The sequence below is a fragment of the Gekko japonicus genome, unplaced genomic scaffold, assembly GCF_001447785.1.
Source record: "Gekko japonicus isolate JY-2015 unplaced genomic scaffold, Gekko_japonicus_V1.1 scaffold895, whole genome shotgun sequence".
In the NCBI taxonomy this organism is placed as follows: domain Eukaryota; kingdom Metazoa; phylum Chordata; class Lepidosauria; order Squamata; family Gekkonidae; genus Gekko; species Gekko japonicus.
In genome coordinates, this window is record NW_015172581.1 from 156,819 (window position 1) to 184,177 (window position 27,359).

The 27,359-nt window shown below is 47.7% G+C and overlaps 1 protein-coding gene across 1 annotated transcript in view; it reads right to left on the reverse strand.

Annotated features, from left to right (window-relative positions):
- Positions 1-27,359, reverse strand: part of ABLIM2 (actin binding LIM protein family member 2) — a 72,762-nt gene that overhangs the window by 29,421 nt on the left and 15,982 nt on the right. The window contains exons 3-8 of the mRNA XM_015421450.1: positions 23,534-23,717; positions 16,380-16,523; positions 12,318-12,411; positions 10,443-10,530; positions 8,783-8,841; positions 1,130-1,213 (exon numbers count right to left, since the gene is read on the reverse strand). Coding sequence (XP_015276936.1) covers positions 1,130-1,213; positions 8,783-8,841; positions 10,443-10,530; positions 12,318-12,411; positions 16,380-16,523; positions 23,534-23,717 — 653 coding nt within the window. The remainder of the gene's footprint in view (positions 1-1,129; positions 1,214-8,782; positions 8,842-10,442; positions 10,531-12,317; positions 12,412-16,379; positions 16,524-23,533; positions 23,718-27,359) is intronic.

The window sequence follows — 27,359 nt, forward strand, 5'->3', positions numbered from 1 at the left end:
GGGAGGGAGGGAGGGAGGGAGGGAGGGAGGATGGATTCTTCTGACAAGCACAATGTACACTGAGGAAATTATTTTGACTTAGTCTGAAAAGTTGTGTGTGTGTGTGTGTGTGTGTGTGTTTAAAGATTGGATTTCTCTGTTCCTATCTGGATTTATTTTCTTTCAAAAAGACCCAGATTAGGAATTAGAACACTTGGATTGGCCCTTATATCTTGGAGAGTGGAGTGATTTCAGATGCCAAATGATAACAGCACACCATGGTAATGAGACAGGAAAACTAGGTTTCAGTCCAATCCAGAAGGATGCAATTCAGCAGTCTCTCTTTCTAATCTCCCTTTGAAATTCCTTTGTAAGAGCACTGCTACTCTTGGGTCAGCAACTGAATGTTGTGGTTTCTAATGTCAGACTTACATCCATTTATTCTCTGCATCCTCCTGGAATGAATCCTCCTGGATGGAACTAAGACCTAGGTTTCCTGTATCATTACCAATGCTGATATCTCCATGCCTACTTCTCCTCTGCATATCATACCTAATCCAATCATGCCTGCTACTGCCATTTGCATCTGAAATCATCTTTACAACATTTATATTTCTGGTACCTCATCTTACATTTTATAGCAGCATGGCCCAGCCCAACAAAGTGACATTTATTTCTGATCCGGCCCTCATAACAAATGAGTTTGACACCTCAAGAATATGCCACACAGTGCAGTTTAGCTCTCTCTTGGAGCTGTGGAGAGCCACAAATCCAGAACATTTTAATGAAGCGCCTGGGAGAGACCATCTGGAGGAATGGAATACATGGTCATGAATTTTCTGATGAAACCTAATGCTTATTTTTCTCTCTCCACTGATCCACAAGCAGCAATAACAACCTTGAATCAGTGTCTGGTGGCTGAGAAGGGTTAAATTACGACAAAAAATATTTAACCTGGCCCTGATCAACGTGTTTCTGCAGATGGTCACAAAGATACTAACCAGTACTAAATTTGTTCTGGTGCTCATTTAAATATGGTCTATAATTCTTGTTTCATTACTGTTATTTGAAGAACAAATTCTGTTCTATCTACTTTCCATTGCCACATTTCTTTTCTTAGGGTAAATGTTTACTTTAAACAAATGCTTACGTAAATCACTCGGCTTGGGGACCCTGATGTACTTGATGCCGGCACTGACATTATGCTCTCAGATGATGTTCTGGTTTCCTGCAACTGAAAACAAGCATGCAAAATGAATGGCATTGAGAGTTTAGTAAAGGAAAATGTTTCTGAAACCTTTAAAGGTACTCAGAACTGTAAGGCAATTCTGGTCAAATAAAAGCAGTTAAAATATCTTTCCATCCAAGTTAAGGCCTTTACAAATTCACGCATACTCCAAAACCCTGAGCATTGTAAGTAAGGGCTGCCCCACAATTTAGGTACCACAGGAACAATACAGACATTGCACAGGCTGACATTTCACGCCCATGTACCAGTTAGATCCCAAGCAACTCTTCTTCTCTCAGTCCCAATCCCTGTCCTCTGCAGGCTGTGGGCGCAACACTGAGCTTGAAGTCAGTGCCATGTGGACATTTAATATGATCCTTGGTTGCATGTAAAAATAATGATAGGGGATGCATTCCCTGGCCCCGGTCACACGGGAGGTTTTGGCCCGGAAGAGGGACAGATCGGGGGCGCAGCAAACGGGTGCGAGCACACCGCAACATCTGGGAATCTGCGCACACCCGTCCCTGATCCGTCCCTTCAGGCCTAAACCACGCAGTAAAAAACAACAACAAAAAGGTAGCACCAACCAGAAACGCCGCAGCAAGTGTGGCCGTCGGATCTCCCGTTTTCAGGAGCATTGGAGGCTCCCAGCTGAACTGCGAATGCGCACACATGCGCAGCCGGCTGCCTCGTGCTCCCTTCCATGGCTTTTCCCCCCCAGCATCTGATCGTGCCGGGGAGCAACTCCGTGGTGGCTCACGGGATCTGTTTGATCCCGCCGCCGCGTGTCTCTTTTGGTGCGGCTTTAAAAAGCCGCACTTTGGCCGCATCAATTTCCCCCCATGTGGCAGCAACCCTTGATGACCTATAGCAGGAAAAGGACAGGTGGAGTACCACCCTGCCTATCCCCCTGGACCTCTCAGTACCCACGTGGACTTCCTCCATGGGTCAGGATCTGGGACAATGCTTTTGCTCCTACCTCCAGAGGAGGACTGAGGAGATGGTGCTGGGCAATGCTGGTTCATCCTGCAAGGTTCTCCACCAGTGTTCCTTCACACCCTACAGGCAGCTGCTCAGGGACGGGGTGTGGCCTTAGGGAGCGCATCCCTCTCACAGGGCTGATCACAGCCTCCTCAGTTTGCCCCCCCCCCCCCGTCTACTGCAGGAATGGCAGCTGATTCACTGAATGAATGTCTGAGATCACTGGAAGTTTGGCTAATGAACCAATTTAAGATTAATCCAGACTAGTAAGAGGTGACAGTGATGCACAACTAGCTGCAGAAATGCAAGTCCTAGTCAGAGCTGTGCAGATTCACACCTTGGACTTACTTTTGCTTCCCAAGTCACACATGGCTACCATAGCTCAAGGCTTACTCATAGCTTGCTTAGACTAATGGGAGACAAAGACTTGAACTTGCTGCGTATCTATGCCTTGGCCACATCCTGAGTAGATTACTGTAACACTTTCTTTGAAGATGGAAACTTCAACTGGTACAAAACATCAGTTGGTGTCATGGTTAAGTGCACGGACTCTAATCTGGGAGAACCGGGTTTGATTCCCCACTCCTCCTCCACTTACACCTGGCTGGATGGCCTTGGGCAAGCCGTAGTTCTGACAAGAGCTGTTCTTGAAAAAGAGCAGTTTCTGTCAAGAGCTCTCTCAGCCCCCCCCCCCCACCTCACAGGGTGTCTGTCTGTTGTGGGGAGGGGAAGGGAAAGGAATTTGTAAGCCGCTCTGAGATACCCTTGGGTAGTGAAGGGCGGGGTATAAATCCAATCTCTTCTTCTCTTCTTCTTCATCACTGCCCATCTTTTGAAGGACATGATCATAACACACCTATTTTAAGCACTAGTTACCAGGAGTTAGCAGTGCTTTCACAGGCATTTTGGGACCTGCAGTTGTTTGTCATGAACCCCCCACCCCTCAAGAACCAGGAGAAATTTAAATGGCTTACTTTATTAACAGACCATTAAAAAAATATGGTCAGTAAGACAAAACATAGCAATTGTACATGTTGGATCAGTACTTTCAGCATCCAGGATCTAGTCTCAGTGGCTGTACTGAAAAAGAGAGCCATTTTTCCAGGGACACGTACATTCTTCCCAGCAAGAAAAACGGGAATTAGCCATTCTGCCGAATGGCCAGGTACCACAGCCAAGAGTGGAGCAATTACATCATCTCTGATTCTTGTATAATTGCAAAACAGCACAAGGGACATAGTCCTTCATGCCAAGGACATAAAGAAGAAGAGGAGGAAGAAGAGGTTGAATGTATACCCCTGGCCCTTCACTCAAGAGTGTCACAGTGGCTCACAATCACTTTCCTCTCCTCTCCCCCCACAACAGAAACCTTGTGAGGTAGGTGGGCTGAGAGAGCTCTGAGAGAACTGCTCTTGAGAGAACAGCTCTGAGAGAACTGTGACTGACCCAAGGCCACCCAGCTGGCTGCATGTGGAGGAGGAGTGGGGAATCAAACCCATTCTCCAGATTAGAGTATGCCTCTCTTAACCACTACACCAACTTCCACATTAAGTAACTTTCACATTTCTTAAATACCGGAAAGTTTAGATCCAAGGATAAAGGTTAACAAGGTCAATGTGCCACAATGCGCATATTGGGCAAACTTATTTCACATTTCTCTATGGCAAATGGCCAAATGTTTATGGCTGTGACTCCTGCAATAGTTGTTCATGAATGCTGTTATTCATTTGAAGGGTTGCTGATGGTGAAACAGTGTAACATGCTAATGTGAAACATCACATATATACACTGACAAGGTTTTTAAGTAACTTCCCCATTTCTTAAACACTGGAAAGTTTAGATCCAAGGTGAAAGATGAACAAAGTCTATGTGCCAGAACATGCATATTGTGCTAACTTATTTCACAGACCTCCTACTATACATGATGCTGTCCTTGGGAAGGGTTTGGAAACTTCAATGGGTACAAAATGCTGCAGCCAGGATGTTGGCTGGAGCGGGTCAGAGGAACCACACATCTCTCTCCAGTCTTGTTCCATCTACACCGGCTCCCAAATTGTTTCTGGCCACAATTCAATCCCTATATTGTTTGGGACTAATGCACAGGCCTTCTTCAGATTGTGAGACAGCAAAACCAGGGTAGAAAATCCAACACACTTTCTTGGATTATATCTTTCTTTCATTTGCTTTAAAATGCCACTTTTAATATTAAAGAGGCAAAACTAGAGGATGGATCTCCATGGCAAATAGCCAAATGTTTATGGCTGTGACTCTTGCAATAGTTACTCATGAGTGTAATCCCATCTCAAGGCTCATAACTGCCCCATTACACATTTAGGGAGGCCTGGAATAACTCTAAGGATACAAGCCTGCATCCTCTCTCTGTCTGGACTGCATTTGTCGATCATTCCATAAAGAAGATGAGGCACCAATTTAGCCCTGCATACACAAATCTTAGCAGGAACAAAATGTCCACCGTTGACATAATGGAATCGAGGAATCATTTGAGCAGACTGTTTGGCATCTGCTTGTACATGTTGGAGATGGGGAGTCCAATGCTCAAATACTAATAGGGTTTACTAGTGCTAGCAGGTGCCCATCCATGAATTTGAGGATCAGGAGAACCTCACACCTGAAATAAGCCCCGGGACAGGGGGCTATGGAGATTATAGGAAATCAAGTAAAAATGCCTCTTTTTTGTCTCTTCCATTGAAGCAAGCCATGAGTAGAAGGGAAAAGAGGTGACATTACTTGATTCCTCATCATCACTGCAGCCCACTCCCATCCTCATTATGTGGTGCATCCTATGGACAGCCAGCATGGGGAAGCGGTTAAGAGTTCCAAGTTCAAATCCCTGCACTGCTACAGAAGTTCTCCTTGGGTGACCTTGGGTTAGGGCACTTGTTGTGAGGAGACAGTGAAAGAAGGGAGAACACTGTTGTATGCTGCTTTGAGTCCCCATTAGGGAGAAAAATGGGGTATAAATGTCCTAATAAATAAATAATAAATGGAACTGGTGGTAAAAGAATATGGTTATCTTTTGATATAAACTCTTAATATAAACAGAGGGAAGGACATTTTGAGGGTAGTAATGTTGGTCAAATTAGGCATAAGTGGAATAAACTCCCCCAAAGAATTGCTATGGATGGGAATCTCAGACCTGAAAGGTAACGTGAGCTGGGAACATCTCCAATCTAATCAGAAGACTGGAGGCGATCTGGAGATGGACAAAGCGACAGGAGGCAACCAAAGGGGAAAATGTAATAATGGGCAACTACATCTACCCTCTCATTGGCTGGGGAAATGCACAAATAACACTGCCTTGAAACAATCAATTAGGAAACCAGCTGTGGAGATGTGACCCTGGAATTGATCCTGAGTGGTGTTTTGATTCTGGTGTGAGATATAAGTATTGTTGAACCGGTTGGGGACAGTGATCATAGCACTATTGTCTAGCTTATATAAACATGGGAAGTTGCTTGAAATGTCTAACATGGCCATATTTTATTCCAGAAGAGGAAACAGTAAACAGAAGAAGAGCAGTAAATCATGATGCCTGGTAACTATTTAAATTCTGCAGCTGAAGACTAGGTATAATGCTGGGCATAGTTCTGGTTATCCCCCTTTTTGATGGGCAACAGGTATAGAAATAGGCAGAAATGATATAAGGATTGGGGCCCTTTACCTATGAAGAAAGGCTCAGGAGTTGGAGTTTTTTAATTTAGGGGAAAAGATGATTTGTGACTATTTCAACATACATTCTTGACGTGTTCTGCTTCTGTATCACATTGTAGAATAAGTTTGTAGGAATGTCCTTGAACCTGGTACAATATTATATTTTCAAATTGGGTCAAATTCTTTAGTGTATCTCCTTCTCAATGCCTATCTTAGAATCATAGAATCATAGAGTTGGAAGGGACCTCCAGGGTCATCTAGTCCAACCCCCTGCACAATGCAGGAAATTCACAAATACCTCCCCCTCCACATACCCAGTGACCGCTGTTCCATGCCCAGAAGATGACAAAAAAACCTCCAGGATCCCTGACTAAACTGGCCTGGAGAAAAATTGCTTCCTGACCTCAAAGTGGCAATCAGCATTTCCCTGGGCGTGTAAGAAAGGGCCACAAGAACTAAGCACGGAGGCAACCCTTCCTGCCCTCCCTCTCATGATCTGCCTCAGTTCACAGAATCCGCATTGCTGTCAGATGGCCAACTAGCCTCTGTTTGAAAACCTCCTCCAAAGAAGGAGAGCCCACCACCTCCCGAGGAAGCCTGTTCCACTGAGGAACCACTCAACCGCTCTAACTGTCAGGTAGTTCTTCCTAAAGTGTAGCAGAAAACACTTCTGATTTAATTTCAACCTGTTGGTTCTGGTCCGACCTTCTGGGGCAACTCTGTACCATCCTCTAGATGACAGCCCTTCAAGTACTTGAAGATGGTTCTCCTATCACCTCTCAGTCATCTCCTCTCTCCAGGCCCAGCTCCTTCAGCCTTTCCTCATGGGACTTGGTCTCCAGTCCTTCTTTACACCTCAATGAAAGTTGAAGATATGTTAACCATTGCATCTTATTTTCCTTCTTCATTAATAACTTGCCAAGATTTGATTTTCCCAAATGTATTGATCATATCTTGATATTTTATAAAGTCATTATTTTTCCACTCAGGTTTGTCGAGATGAGCATCTATTGCTCATATTGGGGGACTTATAGTTGTATTAAGTGACCACCAATTTTTCAGCAAACTATCTCTAATAACATGGCCAGTACTTCTCATAATGTTAAGATTTTCCCAGTTGTTTTAATCCAATAATGTCTATGTAAGCCATCAGACTGAGTCAGCAGTGTGATGTGGTTGCTAAAAAGGCAAATGTGATTTTGTGCTGTATCAACAGAAATATAGTGCCCAGATCACGCAAAGTGATGGTACCACTTTCCTCTGCTCTGGTTAGACCTCACCTAGAGTATTGTGTTCAGTTTTGGGCACCACAATTTAAGAAGGATATAGACAAGGTAGAACGTGTCCAGAGTAAGGCAAGGAAGATGGTGAGGGGTCTGGAGACCAAGTCCCATGATACATGGCTAAAATCATGTATCTCAATGTGAATCAAGAGGGGGGGAAAGCAATAAACAAAATTACAAGTATTGGAATGGGCACTAAAAAGTTCAAATTCTTAGGTATAGTGTTACAAAAGAAGATCGATAGAATTCCGGACGCTAACTACAACATGATATGGAGGAAAATAGAGAATGAAATGGGAAAGTGGAAAAATAAAACTTTAGACATATCTGCTAGAATAAGGACTGTAAAAATGTTCTGGGTCCCTAAATTAATATATCTATTTCAGTCGATAGCAATAGGAATTCATAGTAAAAGGCTAGAACAATGGAATAGAGCTATTAGAGAGTGGATATTTGGCAGCAAAAAATGTAGAATGCCCAGAGGTTAGTGCTTTCTGGATAAAAATATTAAAAATCATAAGGAGAATCTGTAAAGTTTCACTGACTATAAACTTTAACTTCATGCTAATGGGCATAATAGGGAACCCAGTAGTAAGCAAGGAGAATTAAGCTATATTTAAAGCTATGATACTAGCAAGCAAAGCAGTGATTGCTCTAGGCTGGAAGGACAAGAGTAAGTGGACAGTAGAAATCTGGCATAATTATTTGTTTGATTTCATACAGCCGGATATAATTGAGAAGCTGAACTGGAAGACCACATGGGAAGACAAGACCACAGAAATCAGGAAGAAATGGAAGACATACCTAGAGTGGTTACCATCAGAAGGGAGAAAAGACATTCAGTGCAAGATTTGGACTTTGTGCCCGGGGCCGCGAACAAAGGACTAACGCATGGGAACAGCAGAGGGGGGAGGAGGGAGGGAGGGAGAAGGGGTATAAACTGTCACATAATGTACGGGTGACCCAGAAAGACAATATGTAATATATACCAAACACTACATAAAGATAAATATAAAATAAAAAAAGATGGATCTTCATTCTCATTTATATCTGATGAAGTAAGGAACACTTTGTTGGTCTTTAAGGTGTTACTACTATTTCTTTTAACATATAGTTATGAACTGCATGGCACTAGAACTGTTCCTAAAGTCACCTAAAATTCCACCTTGGCACACATGAGAGCAGTCAATGTGAGCGAGGCTCAGTATTGCTTCCTCAGTCTGCACCTGGCACTGTTCAATTTGATTTAGTAATGCTGCTTTCACAAACCCTCAACTGAGCCAGCAACAGATATTTATTCATTTATTTTGCTTCATTTATCCCCCTGCCTTTCTGACTTACATTGTTCTCCTCTCCTCCATTTTATTTTCACAACCACCTTGTGAGGTTGGTTATGCTAAGAGTGGCGTGACTGGCCCATAGCAAAGTGGGGATTCGAACCTGGAGCTCCCTGGTGCTAGGCCAACACTCTACCTACTACACCACACTGGCTGTAAATGCCAAGATTCCCAGTTTGTAGATACCTTATCCTTGAACGTTTAGACCTTGCCTTTTCTAACATACATAAGTAAAACAGCAGCCCGGACAGGCTAAAGAAGAAAATGAAGCGCATTTAAGGAGATGAAAAGCAGAGCCTCACCTTGGTCTTTTCTTCCACTCTGGCAGCCTGTCGACAAGCCGGGTGCAAAATTGAAGTCCCTGGAAAGTGGAGTGACATGAGGGCTATTTATCGCTATCTGCAACTGCAGCGGTTCATTCACTGATGAAGAAACAGCTGAGCTAGGCCAGAAAAGTGTGCACGGTCACGCGCTACAAGAGAATGATCCAGCTTGGCCAGACCCAGGGCTAAATTCACCCACAGCCAGAGATGTGGCACCTGTGCTGGGATTCAGTGCTCTGGAAGAGTCTAACCACAGTGTCATGCAATGGTCACTTCCAGGCTTGACTACAGTCATTCGCTCTACACAGGCTTACCCTTGAGGCTGACCCAGAAATTACAGCTGGTGCAAAATGCAGTGGCATGCCTGCTAACGGTGACGCCTCTATGCAGGCTCACGTCTGGCAGGTCCTCTGCCAACTGCATTGGTTACCAGTAGAGTTCCGGATCCATTTCAAGGTGTTGGTAATAACCTTTAAAGCCTTACACGGCATGGGACCAACATATCTGAAGGACCAACTCTTCCCACATATGCCTCGAAGAGCACTACGCTCTATGAATCACCACGTCCTGGTCCTGGTAGTCCCTGGCCCAAAAGACGTCTGTCTTGTCTCCACCAGGGACAGGGCCTTTTCCGTCCTGGCCCCTGCCTGGCGGAACACGCTCCCCACTGAGATCGGGGGCCCCCTGCGGGATCTTCTTCAGTTCCGCAGGGCCCGCAAGACGGAGCTGTTCCGCCAGGCCTTTGGCTGAGGCTGTGAACGTCCATATAGGGCCTCCCTGAGGTTTCTGTCAGTCTGTTATTCCGCCATCTATGCCATGGCCAGGAGCCTCCCACAAGCAGAAATTTTTTTTAACATCAGTTTCTGACCATCATTTTAATATTTATGATGATGTTTTAAATTTTAATTTTTACCGTATTAACTAATATATTTTGTATAAATGATGCTGTTACCTGCCTGAGCCCACTTGTGGAAAGGGCGGGCTATAAATGTGAACTAAAAAATTAATATTTTTTTTTAAAAATAACAATGTCTGTGTAGATCACTATATTTCATAGCCAAGGGATGGGCCCCAGTTGACAGAATAAAGCAAGCCGTGGACACCATTTAGGGTTCTGAAAAACAGGGGGAACTTGATCTGCGGGTAACCCCCCCCCAACCCCAGCAAATAGGATTTGCAGACCGTGCCACCTCCACCACCTCATCAGACTGCAGCTGGCACTTCGATTTGCCACAGCAACTCAAACTAGTGTATGGACACAACAGCCAACAGGTGGTGGGTGAGGGGGGCCACCAGGGAAGGAGAGAGTGAACGGGGGAGGGGGAGCTGCAGGAGGCGAGCCAGGGAGCGGGGGGGGGGGGGAACAGGACGGGGGACGACTAGGATTTCTCCTCTCTGTTAGTCCTCACAGGTGCCCTTGCACCTTTTGAGCTTGTCCAGGGCTCAGAACGCCACAGCAGTTCAATGGTTAGGAACAACAAAGGACTGCAGCCCTGCCCTCCATAGCAAGAAACGGTGGGAAATTCTGCACCTTGGAAAGCAGATTACAGTTACAGTTAACTGTAAACAGTTACAACAGATTTCCCTAGCTTTTCAGCCCCTAAGAAAACAAGACCAATAATGGAGATCCCTCCCTTACCTTGAAGATACATTTCTTCACCTTCTGCAAACATCTGATGGCACTTGAGACACCGTGCACACGTTGGGTGATAGTGTTTCTCTCCCGCCTGGGAAGGGGGGAAAGAGAAGAAAAGGGTGGCAAAAGGGGTCACACCTGTGCCAAGACTAGTTCACATCCCTGCTCTGCCACAGCCGAGTCATCGAAAAGAAGTCACAAAAACAACGGCTTTGTTGGTGACCTAAAGAGCTACCCTGCCTCCTGGCAATTCATCTTTCTCTACTGCAGGAGTGGACAGAAGGGTGTCTGTCTACTGCAGGAGTGGACTGCAACACCCCTGGCATATCCCTGGATGGCTGTTCATGATCTGTTTTGCTGGTTGCCAAGTTCCTTGCAAAGGATGCTCCATCAGGCAGCCTTTGGACTGTCCCAGCAAGGCACTTCACATCCTTCAGAAAGAATGGATTCTCAGGACTGCTTAATACAGATCAGTCCTGTCGTCACAGTTAAGAGAGGCAGCCTGACTACGGTCAGGGGGTAGCCTCCGGAAACATACGTCACCCATTTTGAAACAGCATCACTGGCTGTCAGTTGGTTCAATTTAAGGCGCTAGTTATGACCTTCACAGCACTTCACAACCAGGGACCCCCATATTTTAAAGACCCTCTCCTTCCATATCTCCCTGTGTCTTCGGGCAGCATCTGTTGACATCGACCAGCGCCCAGGCCTTCCCCATCCCGGAATGGGATTCCAGAAGAAGTGAGAGGGGGCCCCCCTTCATGGAGACATGGAGTTTGGAGTGATTTTTGTACTCCATAATAAACCTTTCCAAAGACACGATGTGCAGCGTCTTCTTTTACAGAGGGAGGCACGCCTTATCTTTGATTTGAAAACGTAAGAACCTTTTGGCTTGAACAGGGAAATTGATTATTCAGCCTTTTTGTAAACAAAAAGAATATTATAGAATGTTCATTTTAGAAAAATAGAGCCCTTTAAATTGAAGAAGTCAAAGGAAACGCATCTTCCAAATATCTAGAATGGGCGTCTTTGCAAAGGCTGTTTGGAATATGTTATGACTCGGTGGACTCCTCCTATCAAGTTACCAAGTTACACTGACTACGTGGACTTTATGTCTTATCTTCAAAGGAGGAAATATTGTATCCTATGCCTTCATATAGTTACAGTATGCATAATTGTTGTTGTTGTGACACCACCAACTTTATAATTGTTTAATATAGTGTTTCGGCAATCTTTGAGGGTGTATTCTACTAGTGGAATTTGTGTATTTGGGACTGTTGTTCTGCCAGGGCTTTTGAGGCGGTTTGAATAGCAGGCATATGGGGGGGGGGGATTGGGGGCTTTTAGCTGGAGATGTTCTAACTATTATTGTAGGCTGACTTGAAGCAAGAGAAAAGGTGGGATATAAATGCTTTAACAATGTTCTAACTATTATTGTAGGCTGACTTGAAGCAAGAGAAAAGGTGGGATATAAATGCTTTAACAAAACAGCCAAAGTTAAACGAGAAAATTCGGATTGCTGAGCCCAACTACGAAGTTCATCCCTGGAGCTGAGCTAGATGAGAAGTGTGGGGACAGTGGGGCTGCCAAGGGCTACAGGGGGTTGCTGCACGCCCATCACATCTCCCCTGCCCTACCTGCCACCCCCCCACCCCAGGCAGCCGGCTCCAGGCAGCCTTCCCAGAGCAGCAAGCAGGCGACTTTGGAGCAGATCCTGCAACACAAAGGTCCCTGAGGGACAACAGAAACCGCCCTCCTCCCCTGGACATTAGGAAGACATCATGCCCCACAGAGGAAGAAATCTTGACTTTCATGAACCCCGGCTCAATTCTCAGGGTTTTTTTAAGGACCTATCTATTGTGAGGAAAAGCGTCTTACCTCCAGAACTCTTCCCATGATGTATTTCTCACAACTGTCACATCTTATTCCAAATTTAACATGATAATCCATTTCGCAGTATGGTGCACCATCTCTACAGGAAAGAACACAACCAATACTTAATTTCAGCTATAGTGATAACCCTCCAAACAAATCACACAGTTTCTCAGTTTCAGAAATGTTTAAGCTCTGGATTCTTCCCTGTCCTTTGGCAGCAGCCCCGACCGTGGGAAGGCCATGCGAGACCACCGCTGCAAGGGCCTCTGGGCAGCCTCCCCGGGACGAGCGGAGCACGGCCATCCCGCCGGAGCCCAAACACCACCGCCACAGGAGAGCCACAAAGTCTTATTTTTTAAAAAAAAACGACTCAAAAGGATCACGTCACGACAGGGTTGTTTTAGCTGATCCCTTGGACTTGTCCACAAACCGTCAAGAATTTAGGAGAGTTAGTGTGGTGGAGAGGTCAGTGGGGGGGTGGGGGTGGACCTCATACAGATGTTGGCAGAACAGACTAGAGTGGGAGAAAACTGTGTAGAGAAAGGAGGGGATAGAAGTACAGTAGACAGATCAGATCGCTGTCTTTTCAAGAAACAGAACTACAAAATCAAAAGGTTTGTGGCCATGTGGGCTATTTCCGCTATTCATATACTTGTGATAGATGACCCTGAACAGAAATGGGGGGGGGCAATGAAATAAGGAACCTCCCTCTCACAGCTTTCCATTTCTCTCTCCTACAACCAGAGAGCAATGGGGATGGGGGTTTGCTGGGGTCAATCGCTCATCTGCTTCCATGTCCTACAGTGAAGGAAGACATCAGAGGAGACCAGGACACTGTAGCAGCAAGCCAGGCAAGCGCCTACGCTGGGTAATAACCCCCCCTCCCCCAGGGGCACCTGCTCCAGCCAGGTACTTGTCTGAGACAAAGAGCCACTTACAGCACAGTCCTCCTGAGGGCTGCCTCCACCCCAGCAGGCAGCGGCCGGTGCTGGTCGCTCGGAACTCCATGGAGCACCCCACCAGGACAGTCCACGATGGCCATGGCTTTCTCCTCCCCTGGGCCTGCTGCTGGTTCTTGGGTGTCAGCTCGGACACCCCCTCAGGCCTGGCTGCCAACGGCCCAGCGATGTCATAAACCCTCCCTGGGTCTACACGGGCTTGCGTGCGTGTACCATGTCTGTGTACATGCAGTGTGTTTTTCTTTGTACCACCACCCCAAATTAAAAATCCAGCCTCCTGCTTTACTAGTGACCTGGGGAACACTAATAAAGGCTCCCTCTGAGCATGTGCAAAGGGCAGAGTTTCCCAATTGTTTCAGCTCTTCTCCTATGTGTGCATGTTTCAGTGTGAGCACGTGAGAAGGGATTCGAATCACAGTCAGCTCTCTTACACATGAAGACTTTATTGCTGCAAATTAAGGTAGCACACAAGACAGGGGAAAAATACTACGAAGCCTACTAGTTACAGATCTAAGGAATTCAGGAGTAAAAACAGAACACTGAGCTAAACGTAACAATATGGAAGACTTACCTCTGACCTCCCTTCCTGGATGCTGTCAGCTGAAGCTGCTGCGCCTTGGAATGGGGGGGGCGCCTGGCCCCTCTGCTCCTCCTCCTCCGCCCCCCCCCGCCCCCCGTGGCTCCGCTGCCTTTGCTCCCTGCCTAGTGGCCTTGAAGGCTTGGCTCTCCCTCGTCCGCTTTTCCCGCTGGGAACCTAAGTGCTGCTTTTTGCCCGCGCTTGTTGGGTTTGTGATATCAGGGGGTCTGGTTTGAAGGGGGTATATCTGTAACCACCGTTTTGCCTTTGGTTCTTCCTGACTCAAGTATTCATGGTCCCACCAGGACTACCCTCAATAAACTGGACTTTATCAAGGAACGTTCTTGAGTGTTTGATTGGGAAGCCTGACAGGTGTCTGTGGAGCAAATGCAAAATCCTGAGGGGGGGAAAACCCCCCCATTGCTCCATGCAGAGGACTCCGACCCCCAGCATTTGAACAAAGACCAATGGAACTTTTAAGACTATACGGGCATGCCCCCCACACACACCCATACAGTTAGCGCCTTCTCAGACGTGATCCAGGTAGGCTGCTGGTGGCCACCGCCGCTGGCAGATGCTGCTGGAGCCAAGTCCCCGGCACACGGGGCAGCCACACAGCCCGGGAGCCCCACTGGGCCCGGCGACTGCAGCCACAAAGCCTGGGAGCCACGTGGGGCTCGCTGCACCATCTGAGAGTCATGCTGGGTCTGCAGCCCCTGAGTCATGCTGGGCCCTGTGGGGGCTGGGGGGTCCAGGAGCCTCGTTGGGCCCGCTGGTGGTGGTCACACAGCCTGGGAGCCGTGTGGGGCCTTCCCCCAGCAGCAGCAGAGCCCCTGAGCCTGGCGAGAAAGTGGGGGGGGGAGGGGATTTTAGCTAGGTTCTTGTTCTTCATTTGTAGATGTCCATCTGCATATAGTCCAGGAGGCCTGAGTACTACAAGGAATCCATCACCAAACTGTGGGTTTTAGAGCCCTTTTCTTTATGTTCATTTTCTGGGAAAGCTGTGAGGCTTTATGCAGAAGGTTCTGGGACTGGTTTCTAAAGACAATGTTGCACTTCTCTGATTTTAGTCAACCTCACGGAAGATTAAAGACTACTTAAACTGAGGGAGACTCAGATGAGCTTCATCCTCCCCACTCCCTCAGACGAGAAACCTGCCTTTTGACTCTTTCCTTCTCTTCCTTTCCCGCTGTGTCATGGTCTCTCCTCCCCATTCACGGCTAGTTAATGTGGCTAATCTCTACTTGACAGCTATCCACCATAGCCTACATCATGTGTCGCATGGAGACTTTCTCTGCCCACAGCCGTGACCTCACTCCTAATCCCAGGGGGCTGTGATTCCTCAGTGGTGAGGGAAACCTTTGGGCACAGAATTCTAGACTGCCTGCACCTTACAGACATACTTTGTCTCTGATCGAAAGAGCACCTGTTATTTACATTTACAAAAGGCAAATGCCTGTCCTTCACACTGCGTCACTCAGATGCCTCTCGTGATTCTTCAAACACTCTCAATTCCCAGACGCCGTCAGCGCTATCCTGCGCACACTCGTCAGGAATTCCCCAGAAGGCCGACTGGCTGTACTCCCGAGGAGCGAGGGCGTGTGCACAGTCTTCTAGGCTATAATACTTTAGTCCGTTTGAGGCTGGGTCCTTAAAGGGGGGAAGGGAGGGTCAAGCCATAAGACCAGTAAATACAGAAGCTAAACACTTTTTACAGCCCCACTGACTTCTGGTTTCATCTACTTATGATACACATCTGGTCTGCGGGTCCACTGCATACGGCACTCGCTTATACCTCTTGATACAATAACGTGTTTGGATAACATCATGTGTCTCAAGAGCTGGCCGGATTCTCATGCTTTAACTTACTTGCTGATGTATTCGGCATTCAGAACTTTGCCACAGGTCTTGCATTTGAAACAGGTCAGGTGCCAGTGCTTGTCCAAAGCCACCAAAGACTGCCCGTTCTTTATTTCAGAGCCACAGCCACCACAATCTGGAAGAGAGCAATGGCTGAAACATAAATAATGTACTTCATGCGTTACTTGTGTGAAAGAAAATGATGTTCTTTTTAACATCCCATTTGGGTTCACGCACTGAGGACAAAGAGTCACGGGCTGTCTGAGGAACCCAACACCAGGCATGCAAGAGGCACCAGAGCAGCAGAACTGCAGGCAATGTTGCAAAAATGACATAAACTGTGTGGGACTGTGTACCTCTGGAGTCTTAAGCCAGAGAATGGGAGAAACACAGGCTGAAATCTCCACTGAACCAGACTGCTCACTTTGGGCCAGTTGTAATTCAGCCTAAGCTATATCGCAAAATGGTTGAGATGATAAAGGGATGTATGTGGATGCTGCCATGAGCTCTTTGGTAGAATACAACCCTTAATTAATTATTTAATTAATAGTTGACTTCATCTGCACCCCAGTTTTCCCCGCAATGGGGACCCACATTCTCCCTGTCTCCATTTCATCCTCATGGCACCCCCGTGAGGCCAACTGGCCGGATTCTCATGCTTTAACTTACTTGCTGATGTATTCGGCATTCAGAACTTTGCCACAGGTCTTGCATTTGAAACAGGTCAGGTGCCAGTGCTTGTCCAAAGCCACCAAAGACTGCCCGTTCTTTATTTCAGAGCCACAGCCACCACAATCTGGAAGAGAGCAATGGCTGAAACATAAATAATGTACTTCATGCGTTACTTGTGTGAAAGAAAATGATGTTCTTTTTAACATCCCATTTGGGTTCACGCACTGAGGACAAAGAGTCACGGGCTGCCTGAGGAACCCGAACACCAGGCATGCAAGAGGCACCAGAGCAGCAGAACTGCAGGCCATGTTGCAAACTGTGTGGGACTGTGTACCTCTGGAGTCTTAAGCCAGAGAAGGGGAGAAACACAGGCTGAAATCTCCACTGAACCAGAGTGCTCACTTTGGGCCAGTTGCGATTCAGCCTAACCTATATCGCAAAATGGTTGTGATGATAAAGGGACGTATGTGAATGCTGCCATGAGCTCTTTGGTGGAATACAACCCTTAATTAATTATTTAATTAATAGTTGACTTCATCTGCACCCCACTTTTCCCCGCAATGGGGACCCACATTCTCCCTTTCTCCATTTCATCCTCATGGCACCCCCGTGAGGTCGACTAGGCTGAGAGTGTTACGGTGAGACAAGTGAATGTATTAATAAACGGAAACCCTCACATTCTTTGAACCACAGCCTTTTTATCTTAGTACAGAGCTGTCACGGCTCAGGTGGGGTGTCACCTGATGCTGCCACCACTCTGGTTCCAGGCTCCCTTGAGAAGGCCCAGAGCACCCTCCCAAGACCTTTAGATCTCCCATTTGGCCGAATACTAGGCATGAGGACCAGGCAGAGTGAACAATGAAAATAGTTTATTGTATAGGAGGTCAAACAACAAGGTGCAGAATAACAACAGTAAGTGGGTGAAAAGAAAAGAAATCAAATGCCCTAACACGTCTAAATATATACTGTTCCTGGCTCACTATCAAGTGGCCTTAGACTACTCACCCTTCCCTCAGGATGAGGGTCTCTTCCCTGCAGCAGCCTTCCTTCTGGCTCTGCCCTCTGGGAAGAACAGGTTTTCCTGCTGCTCCAGATCTTTTATTCCAAGCCCTCCTCTTTTCCTATTGGTCAATTTTGGCTCCAAAACCTCTCAGGGGCTTCTGGGAGTTGTAGGCCCAGCCTCACCTACTGCTAGCCAGGCTCCCTGGGCCTAGTAGGCCTCTGGTGGCACAGCCCAGATTGTCACGGCTCCTGCTGACTGCGAGCAAGCAGCTCCCGCCGAGTACAAACAAACGGCCCCAGCAGAGGATGTAAGTTCTACTGGGGATGAGCTCTCAGTGCCAGAAACCCCCGCACCTGACAGGGCTGAGCTTCCAGAGGCTACCCCAGCAACAGCTGAGGCAGAAGCACGCCCGGACAGTTCTCCTCCTGATTCACCGCCACCAGTATCCCGCTTGAGGGAACAGTACCGTTGGGATATGGCAGCCAGGCAGCGAGAGGCACGCATGCATGGCAGACGCTCATTCAGCCCAGAGTATTAGCAGAAGCCGGGACTCGCTTGGGGTGCGCTAATTGCCAGCAGGCGTATGGGCTATTTAACCCATGCCCTCATGCCAACAAATCGTGCCAGCAACTAGTCTCTTCGGACGAAGCTCTGCACCTCCCCGCACATGATCCTAACTCCTAGTTCCTGTCTGGATTTCCTCGGCTCCTTGACCTCGGCTTGAACAACTATGCTTCAACTCTGCACCCCGAACTTTTGACTCTCTGGCTCTTGACTCTTTTGGACTCTGGCTTCCTGACGACTCTCACGGTTTGTGCTTTGAACTTTGTTTCCCGGTTGGTTTGCTTGCCTGGCTTTTGACTCTGGACTGTACCTTGACCACCTTGCTCTTGCTTTGTGTATTGGACTTGTTTTCCGGCTAACTGGTGTGACTGGCTCTTGACCTCGGACTGTATCCTGACTGCCCCACCCCTGCCTAGCCCCGCATCATGACACAGATCAGGACAAGAACACTAACTTATTTATTTATTTTTTATCATTTGTTCCCAGTTGGAAGTACTGGCTCAAGAGAGAAAGTATTTTTGGTAAGGAACTGGGGCACACTTATCTGTCGTTAGTATCTTTCAAGGTCTTCTTGTCAAGAAATCTAATGTGTTTTTGGAGAAGGTACAGTAGTCTAAAGAACTCTGTTCCTCATCAGAGGAAACAGAATCAAGGACAACAGGGGCGCTTCAGAACCTACAGCTACCATTTTTAAGCACACCTGCAAGGAAGCGGCAAACCGGACACTGTGGGACTCGCTTCCCAGTGTGCACCTTTAGGATCAAGCTGTGAGGGCCGCGTCTAAGATGTGTGTACGGTCAAGCACCACACCACACCACACTGCCATGAAGCCTGACCCACCGCCCTCTGATGTCTCCTTTGCCTCAAGCCTCTGCTGGTGACACACAATCCTCCAGTGCCCGTTTCTCCCCACCTCCCTTTGCTCCTTCCCTCTCCCACTGAATTTATTGCTTCTTTCCTTTGCTTGGATAAGGCCATCACTCAAGCATCTCTGTACAAACTTCCTACAGAAGCTTTCTTCAAATTTTCCAGGCTCTGGAACCACCTTTAGCCGCAAGCAACAGCATGGAACCCCCGAAGGTGCCTGAGATAAAAGGAATCCCTTTGCCACTGAGTGACCCTCTTCGCTGTCCTTCTGTCCCGGCTCCCAAGGAGAGGCAGGGGCCATGATGCCCTTTGCTTTCTATGTATCTGCACAAGCAGCCGGCAGGCACAGAAGCAGGGGAAATGGCAGCTCTCCCTGGGGTCCTTCCTGATCATTATAGGGCTGAAGACTCTGGTGCTAGTGAATTCCCGGGGGGGGGGAGGTTAGGGTTAAGGTTAGTAGAAGTAACTAGCAGTTTGATGCAGCTCACAAAACTCAGCCTGGCTTCTCTGCTGTCTGAACAGTAGCATTAAACATTCTTAACCCCATGTTTCCTGTTTTCATCCAGACCCAGCAGAAGTACCACTTAAAAGGAGTGAGCTGCAAACAGTCGTGGTTCACAGTGGAGATCAACTATTTAACAGAAGTGCGACAGATCCAGCAATTGTTCCATAATGCAAATGCATAATCACCTGCTCAGTCCGTGGGTCAATTATGTCAAACATAGAATTTCCCCCAATTACTAAAGTTAATTGTTATTCTGAATTGCCTGTATCAACTCTGATTTGATGATAAAGTGTTTAACATTCTACTAAGCACTGTACTAAAATCTGGGAGTCCCAGTTCCGAATCCCTTCTCTGCCAAGGAAGCTTACTGTGACACTGGGCAAGTCGCACACTCAGCTACTTCCCAGGGTTGTTGTGAGGGTAGAATGGGGAGCAGAGAATGGTGTTGTGAGCTACTTTGGGTCCCCACTGGGAGGAAAAACAGGGTAGAAATATATTTTGTTTTATACTATATATGCACACAAATAAGGCAGGCTTATTTCTTGACCTGGAATGGGTAAAAATAGGTTAAAATGGCTGGCAGGGGTATTATGGGGGCGGGGAGAACCAGTAGTTGGGGTCAGGGTCAAGCAGCCCCTCTTCCCACCCATTTCCCCCTTCCTGCAGGAGTCTTCAGTTGAGTCACAAGGCAAAGACGAGGTTTGTAACCTACTCACTGGGTGGCCCTTAGGTCAGTCATACTCTCTTGGCTTATCCTACCTTACAGGGCTGTTGGGATGATACTGATGAAGTCTCTTCTGGCAGGATATAAAGGTGATGGGGGGGGGGAAGGAAGCCAAACCAGCCCGGCTGCAGGGGCTACAAGCGACGATGGCGGAGAGAAGCCGAGGAAGCAGAGCCAGGGGGTGTGCTGAGGCCGTGCTGGGGTTCTGGGTGGAGGGCGGGGGGGCCTTGGCAGCCCAGAGGCTTGGGGGGACTCAGGGCCCGGTAAGGGTTGTGGTGCTGGGTGGGGAGGGAGCCGTGGCAGCCACGGCCTCGGCAGGGGCACTGTGGTGGTGGTGGGGGGGAGAAGCTGCAGGTGGGCTGCACCTGCCGGAGGTGCTGCTGATGGGAGGTGGCAAAAGCCACGCTGGCCCCGAGGATGCAGCCGTGATGGGAGGTTAACTAAAGCAGGGAGAGGAATTCCCTCCCCCTGAGTAGCATGGGTCCCTGCTTGCACAAAATAAATCTCGGCATTTAATGTCATTGTATGTATTTAGAAAAAGGAAATGCCATCTCTCCAGAGAACCTGTTATTTTCCTTGATTAAATATGGCAAAATAGCAATTTATTTGTGGAACAAGATTTCCTGGGAGAGATTATTTCCCTTCTCAACACCCCGCCCCCCCCCATAGTCAAAAGAAAGCTCTGGAACACAAAACCTCACACAACCAACGGATGAGACTTTTAAAAGACTTGGACACTCCAGAATTTCTCTCCTAAGCCACAGAGAGTGAATAAATCAAAGAGAAGAGCTAAACCTCTTGCTTCTGATAAAACAGGCACTTACAATTGTCAGTAAGTGGAAGCAATCAGGAAGCAACCAGCCTGGAACAGGGCACTGCTCTTAATGATGCAACTGGACTAAAACCGAAAGGATGTTCAGTTGTTAGCATGAATGGATGCAAAAGGAAAGCCCAAAGCTGTTTGACACGTATAACAGGAACACGGAACAGAGGAAGTATAAATCAAGGTATATGTGTGTTAAGTCCTGAGCTTAACAAAGAGTCAGAGAGTGATTTCAGCCAAAACTCAAGTTTATTCTTCCACACGATCACTTCTCCAACACGGTACAACATCTGATAGCCCGAACAGTTTGCCCATTGAAACTGCTCGGTATTTAAACATTCCCGGCTAATATAGCCACTCCTACTTTACAGATAACAACCTATCAGGTTGATCGCATAAGGACCAATCACACACATTCCCGCTTCCAGCTTGCTTGCATGTGATTGGACGCATTTGTCTTGGACTTGAATCCCTGTCCAAGATGAAGCTTTACATTGCTTTCCAATGAGATATTTCACGTTACATCTAATGCATTCATGGCAGCATCTGAATACATTACAATGTGAAACTGTAAAATGAAAAATGGAATGTTTAAACACAGCAAGCCTGGGAGTGACTGAACTAAAGTGGACTGATTAGGACATTTTCAGTCAGAAAATTACCAAGTGTTTTACTCAGGGAATGACAAACACAGAAGGAATGGAGTTGCTCTAACAGTGAAGCGAGATGTAGCACAAGCAGTCAGGGGCTTTAATGCAAAGTCTGACCAAATAGTATCAATCAGACTTCATGGACAGCCTATCAACATAGCTGTGCTGCCCCAGCCAGTGTTTTTAGCCATCATCCAAGTTTTTATGCTGGTGTCCAGGAAGAAATTGATGACATGCCTAAACAAGATGTGCTGGTAATCACAGGTGACTGGAATGCAACAGTAGGAAACAAAACAGAATCAAATATTGTTGGAAAATTTGGGCCAGTAGCATGAAATGAAGCTAGAAAGTGACTGACAGAATTCTGTGAAGACAAGCTGTTCAGTGAAAACAGACAATTGTATACGTGGACATCACCAGACTGCCAATATAAGAAATTACATAATCGGAACCAGAAGATGGAGAAGCTCTGTTCTCTCTGCTAAAACAAGACCAGGAGCATAGATGTCAATGTGGTCATGAACCACTGCAATGCAATACCTCCTCTTACATGTGGCTGGCAGGAAGAGAGAATCAGTGAAAAGCAAAAGGAATTCTACCCGCCACAACATTTGAGTCCAGTGGCACCTTTAAGACCAACAAAGTTGTATTCAAGGTATAAGCTGCACACGAAAGCTTATAGCCAGAATTAAACTCTGTTGGTCTCAGGGCCATAGCTAGCGTGGGGTGTATGGGGCGATGCCTCCTCCCAAATTTACACCAGTTTGGTGTAGTGGTTAAGTGCGCGGACTCTAATCTGGGAGAACCGGGTTTGATTCCCCACTCCTCCACTTGCACTTGGGCTGGATGACCTTGGGCAAGCTGTAGTTCTGATAAGAGCTGTTCTTGAAAAAGAGCCGTTTCCGTCAGAGCTCTCTCAGCCCCGCCTACCTCACAGGGTGTCTGTTGTGGGGAGGGGAAGGAAAAGGAGTTTGTAAGCCACTCTAAGACACCTTTGGGTAGTGAAGGGCCATGGGGTATAAATCCAAGCACTCACCCCATGCCACATCACCTTGGCCACCCAGAGTCCGCCTTGGGTCTCCAAGTGGAAAGGACCCATCGCCTTCGCCTCCTTCTCCTTCCTTCCAAAGCCAGTTTGGTGTAGTGGTTTTAAGTGCGCGGACTCTAATCTGGGAGAACCGGGTTTGAGCCCCCACTCCTCCACTTGCACCTGCTGATGTGACCTTGGGTCAGTCACAAGCTCTGGCACAGCTGTCCTTGAAAAAGAGCAGTTTCCGTCAAGAGCTCTCTCAGCCCCACCCACCTCACAGGGAGTCTGTTGTGGGGAGGGGAAGGGAAAGGAGTTTGTAAGCCGCTCTGAGACTCCGAGTGAAGGGCGGGGGATAAATCCAATCTCTTCTCTTCTTCTTCTCTACCGCTGAGGAGCCCCCACCCCCTGCCCGTGCTCAAACACCACTCAGGTGGCTGGCCAGCTGGTGGAGCAGGGGCCCCCCCCCGCCTCGCCTCGCACCTCCTGGACCCCATGCTGGTTTGCAATAGAAGAGCCAGCAGCACCTTCAGGGCCATAGCTAATTTAATCAACCCACTAACTAAATTAGCTCTGCTAATTAAATTAACCCATGGTGCCCGACCTGAAAAAATTCCTAGACAACTTGGTCTTAAAGGAGCCAGTGGACTCAAAACTTTGCCATGCGTTATAAAGGCTACAGCTGAAGGATGCGAGTGCCCATCACATCTGCAGCTGCCCACCTGCCCACGGGACAGCCCACGGTGCCTCCGGGAAGCCTCCAGGCCTGCCGCCAACCAGGAAGGACATGCGCACAGACAAGGGCCCCGTGGCAGCGCAAGCCCCCTACACTCCTACACTCAGCCTGGCTTCCACCAGCACATGGCAACTATGTCCAGATTCAGGGTAGAAAGCTCAATCGATGCCAGGATGGAAAACCTGCCTTGGACAGCCCCGTCCCGCTCTATCTTAAAGTGAAGCTTCAGTTTAACGTTTCACTGACACTTACCGGCACACCACGCATACAAAACAGTGTGGGTGGTAGGTCTTCCCCAGGGCTGAAACCACCTCTCCTTCAATGAACTGGTCACAGCTGAAGCAGCGTGTCCCATAGAGTCGCTGGTAATCCAGAGTGCAGATGTAGTCTCCCTGCCGCACGAAGAACCCTCCTTGAGACAAGTCACAGCCACACGCTGCCGAGAAAAGTGGGTCAGAGAGATTAAGAGAAATAGTGCCAGCTCTCAGGAAGCAGAACATCAACATGGCGTGCTGCTCCCACCCATATTCTGTGCAGCCCCTGGCCTGGCCTGGCCTGGCCTGGCCAGGGGGTTTGGTAGCACACCTACGTCGGCTGCGGTGGGCAGCAGGAGCGCAAGCCCCAAAGCTGACTGGGAGGCAGGGGAGGCAGGGCAGAGGCAGGGCAGAGGAGGCCAGGATGAGGCTGCCCAAGAGCCAGTGGCCTCCACCTGCTTCCCTCCACAGCCACCACAGGAAAGGGGCGGCCGTCACTGCTGCTCCTCTGCTTGGGAAAGGCCGTCCCAGGTTGAAGGAGCCCTTGCGTTTCATGTCCCTCTTTAAACGTCCTGGTTTGCTAGATGCTGTATGGGCTGAAGTATGGGCACAACCACAGCCCAACTGAAATTACAACCTCAGCAGGCTTTGGAGCACCCTGACTCTCACTTCCCCAGGAAGGAAGGAAGGAAGGAAGGAGACCAAGGCAAGAGCCTGCTCTGCTCTATGCTAGCCTGGCTCAGTGCAGCAGCTAGGGAGGGAGGGAGGGAGGGAGGGAGGGGAAAAAATAGTGCCACTCCAGAACATACTACGACATGCTCCCATGTGCCCAAGGCAGCCAGCAAAACAAAGCAATGAAATTTTTAAAAGGCTCAAAAACCACTGAAATCTAATAAACTACTGCACAATCAAAAAACAAATCAACCCTAATTTACACTGTAAATAGCCATCTCCCCTTGGTGTTCCTTGGTGTTCTCCCACCCAGAGCCGACCCTGCTGAGTTTCCGAGATCTGACGAGGGACCGGGCTGGCCTGGGCTGTCCAGGTCAGGGCTAATCAGCTGTGATTTCTGACTGTTCCTCAAAGGCAGCTCTGAGCACACTTCAATAGTCCAGGCTAGCAAACTGCCTGGTGAGGCCTTGTCTCTGGTCTAGAGTCCCTGCGAGCAGCCAAGTGGACCCGACAGGCAGGAATGGCGTTCTCCCAGTGTCATGGCAAAGCCTCTGAGTCCAGCTGACCGCCGCCTGTGGGGAAATGTCAAACGTTCAGAGCACTTCACCTGTACTATTTCACTTTCACACATGCTAAATAACACACTTTCAGTGCACTGGGCAATTGGATTTCACTGTGTGAAATGGCAGAATCCAATTGCAGATAACTGCTAGAGTACATTGGAAGTGGACTGAAGGTGCATTTCTCAGCGTGTGTGAAAGTGCCCCCTCCAGCTGCCAGCTGTAGGAAATGCCCTCTTAACGGTCATTAAGCAAGGACTCCCTGCCCAGGACGAGCAAGGATGTCCAACTGTTTCAGGCAGAGGCACCTTCACTAGAGGGGCGTCTGGATAGATGGACGCTATTCTCAGACCCTGGTTATGGGAGAGACGCCACAGACTTCCTGGGGAAAGTACAGTCCATCAACAGTCTTCCAGGAAACACTACTTTGGCCACCACGGATGCTGAGTTTCTGTACATCAACATCCCCCCCCCCCAAAGATGGACTACAAGCAATGGGGAGCATCACCTCTGACAACACACAACGGCTGCCCTCAGCACCAGGCTCTGCCAGTTTGTCCTCACCTGCAACTGCTTCAGATTGGGTGAACGTTTATCCTTCAGATCAGTGGAACAGCCACGGGCACCTACAGGGCGCCACAACATGCCAACATTTCGTGGCTAACCTGAAGCAGCACTTCTGCAGCTCCCATCTCTTGTGCCTGACATTTATTGATGACACTTTCACCATTTGGACACACGGGAAAGAAGCACTGCAACTTCCTCCGCACCATCAGCCGGACCATGAACCAATCCACGCAAGAAATACACTTCCTAGGCACCACGGTACAAATACATAATGGAAGCATAAAAACCACCTTATCCCGGAAACCTACTGACCGCCAAACATATCTACAAGCCTCCATCACCATCCTAAACACACCAAACGATCCATCATCTATAGCCAGGCTCTATGCTACAGCCGCATCTCTTCTAGCCCCTCAGTTAGAGAGTCTCACCTGCAGGATCTGCAGCAGTCATTCTTACCAAGAAGAGCTATACATCCTCTTTATTTTAGTGTATTTCTTAATTGGAATGGTAGATTGGAAAAGTGATTATAATGGTCCCTGCCACACGAGGGACAAAAAGAATGGGCAAAGTGCCGCACCAAAATAGGGACGTGGCGGCGGGATCATAAAGATGTTGCGGTGGGATCGCGCCCGTTTGCTCCGCCCCTGATCCATCCCTCTCCCGGCCCTAATCCTCTCGTGTGACCGGGGCCAATGTAATGCAATGAATATTGAAATGTATTTCTCTGATCTGGTGACTGAGGAAACATAACACTGCACAACTAGTCGCCCCACCTCAAAGAAAAGGATGCTGTTAGTTGCCTCCATGCTTGAGAGGAGACGAATGGAGCATAACAACAGGATCTCAGTTAATTACTCTTAGCATCCCACAATTAAGAAGGATACATTTACACATTAGTCTCCTATTTTAACATATTTATTTGCTTCACAGTGTTTCCCCCCCATATTTAAATCCAAACAAATGGTGACCATATTCACCTAGCTTGTTATTCCTGTTTGGTCTTTGTATCTGTTAAAACATCTTCATTATGTTGTATGTTAATTTGCTGTTCACCTTCTGCCTATACGTAAGGACTGTTAACTTCTGTTTCAATGTATCTGAAGAGGTGTGTGCGTACACAAAAGCTCATATCTTGAATAAAACTTTGTTGGTCTTAAAGATGCCACTAGACTCAAACTTTGTTCTTAGAATTACAATACCCTCCTGGTGTAGTAAGGAAAGAGATCAACAAAGCCAGAATGACACCAAGGAGTGACCTGCTACAAGACAGGACCAAACAAAATAAAACAACAGAACACCACTGGTGGTCACATACAGCTCTCAGCTCAAACCGGGTCAATGCATCATTAACGTCCTACAACCTATGCTGGACAATGATACCCCCCTCTCACGGGCACTGGGAGGCAGTCCTCTTCTTGCCCACAGACAGCCTCCTAACCTTTAGCAGCTTCTCACCCAAAGCAATATCCCCTTCCTAACAAGGACACAGACTCTGGGACCAGGGCCTGCAGTAAGCCAGAATGCCAACTCTGTCCCCATATCCACTCGGACAACACAGTCACCAGACCTAAAAACTCCAGCCATATCACCTCGGGTTCATTCACAAAAGAATAAATGGTCATAAATCCGACCTTAAAAACTGCAACACTCAAAAATGGGGATGGTCACGAACCAGGGAAATACTCAGCATTCAACAGATACAACCATTTTTTTAAATTTATCATTTTTATTCTGTTTAAACAGCTGCCTTCCCAGGCAAATTATCTTTTAAACAAGATTTTTAAGTTTCCAGAAAGATCAAACTCAGCTGATATAATAATATTCCGCCTGAAAAAACATGTTGTGGGTAAGACAGAGAAGGATGGCCGGAGTCAACCTGGATCCCAGGAGGCGTTGGGGTGATGAACTATACACAGCAATCCACTATTCGCTTTTACATCGCTCAGTCTACGGTGCAAGGCAAAGCGGCTATAAATAATATGCTGGATTGATTTTTGTACTGAACTGGCACCTCTCCCCCCC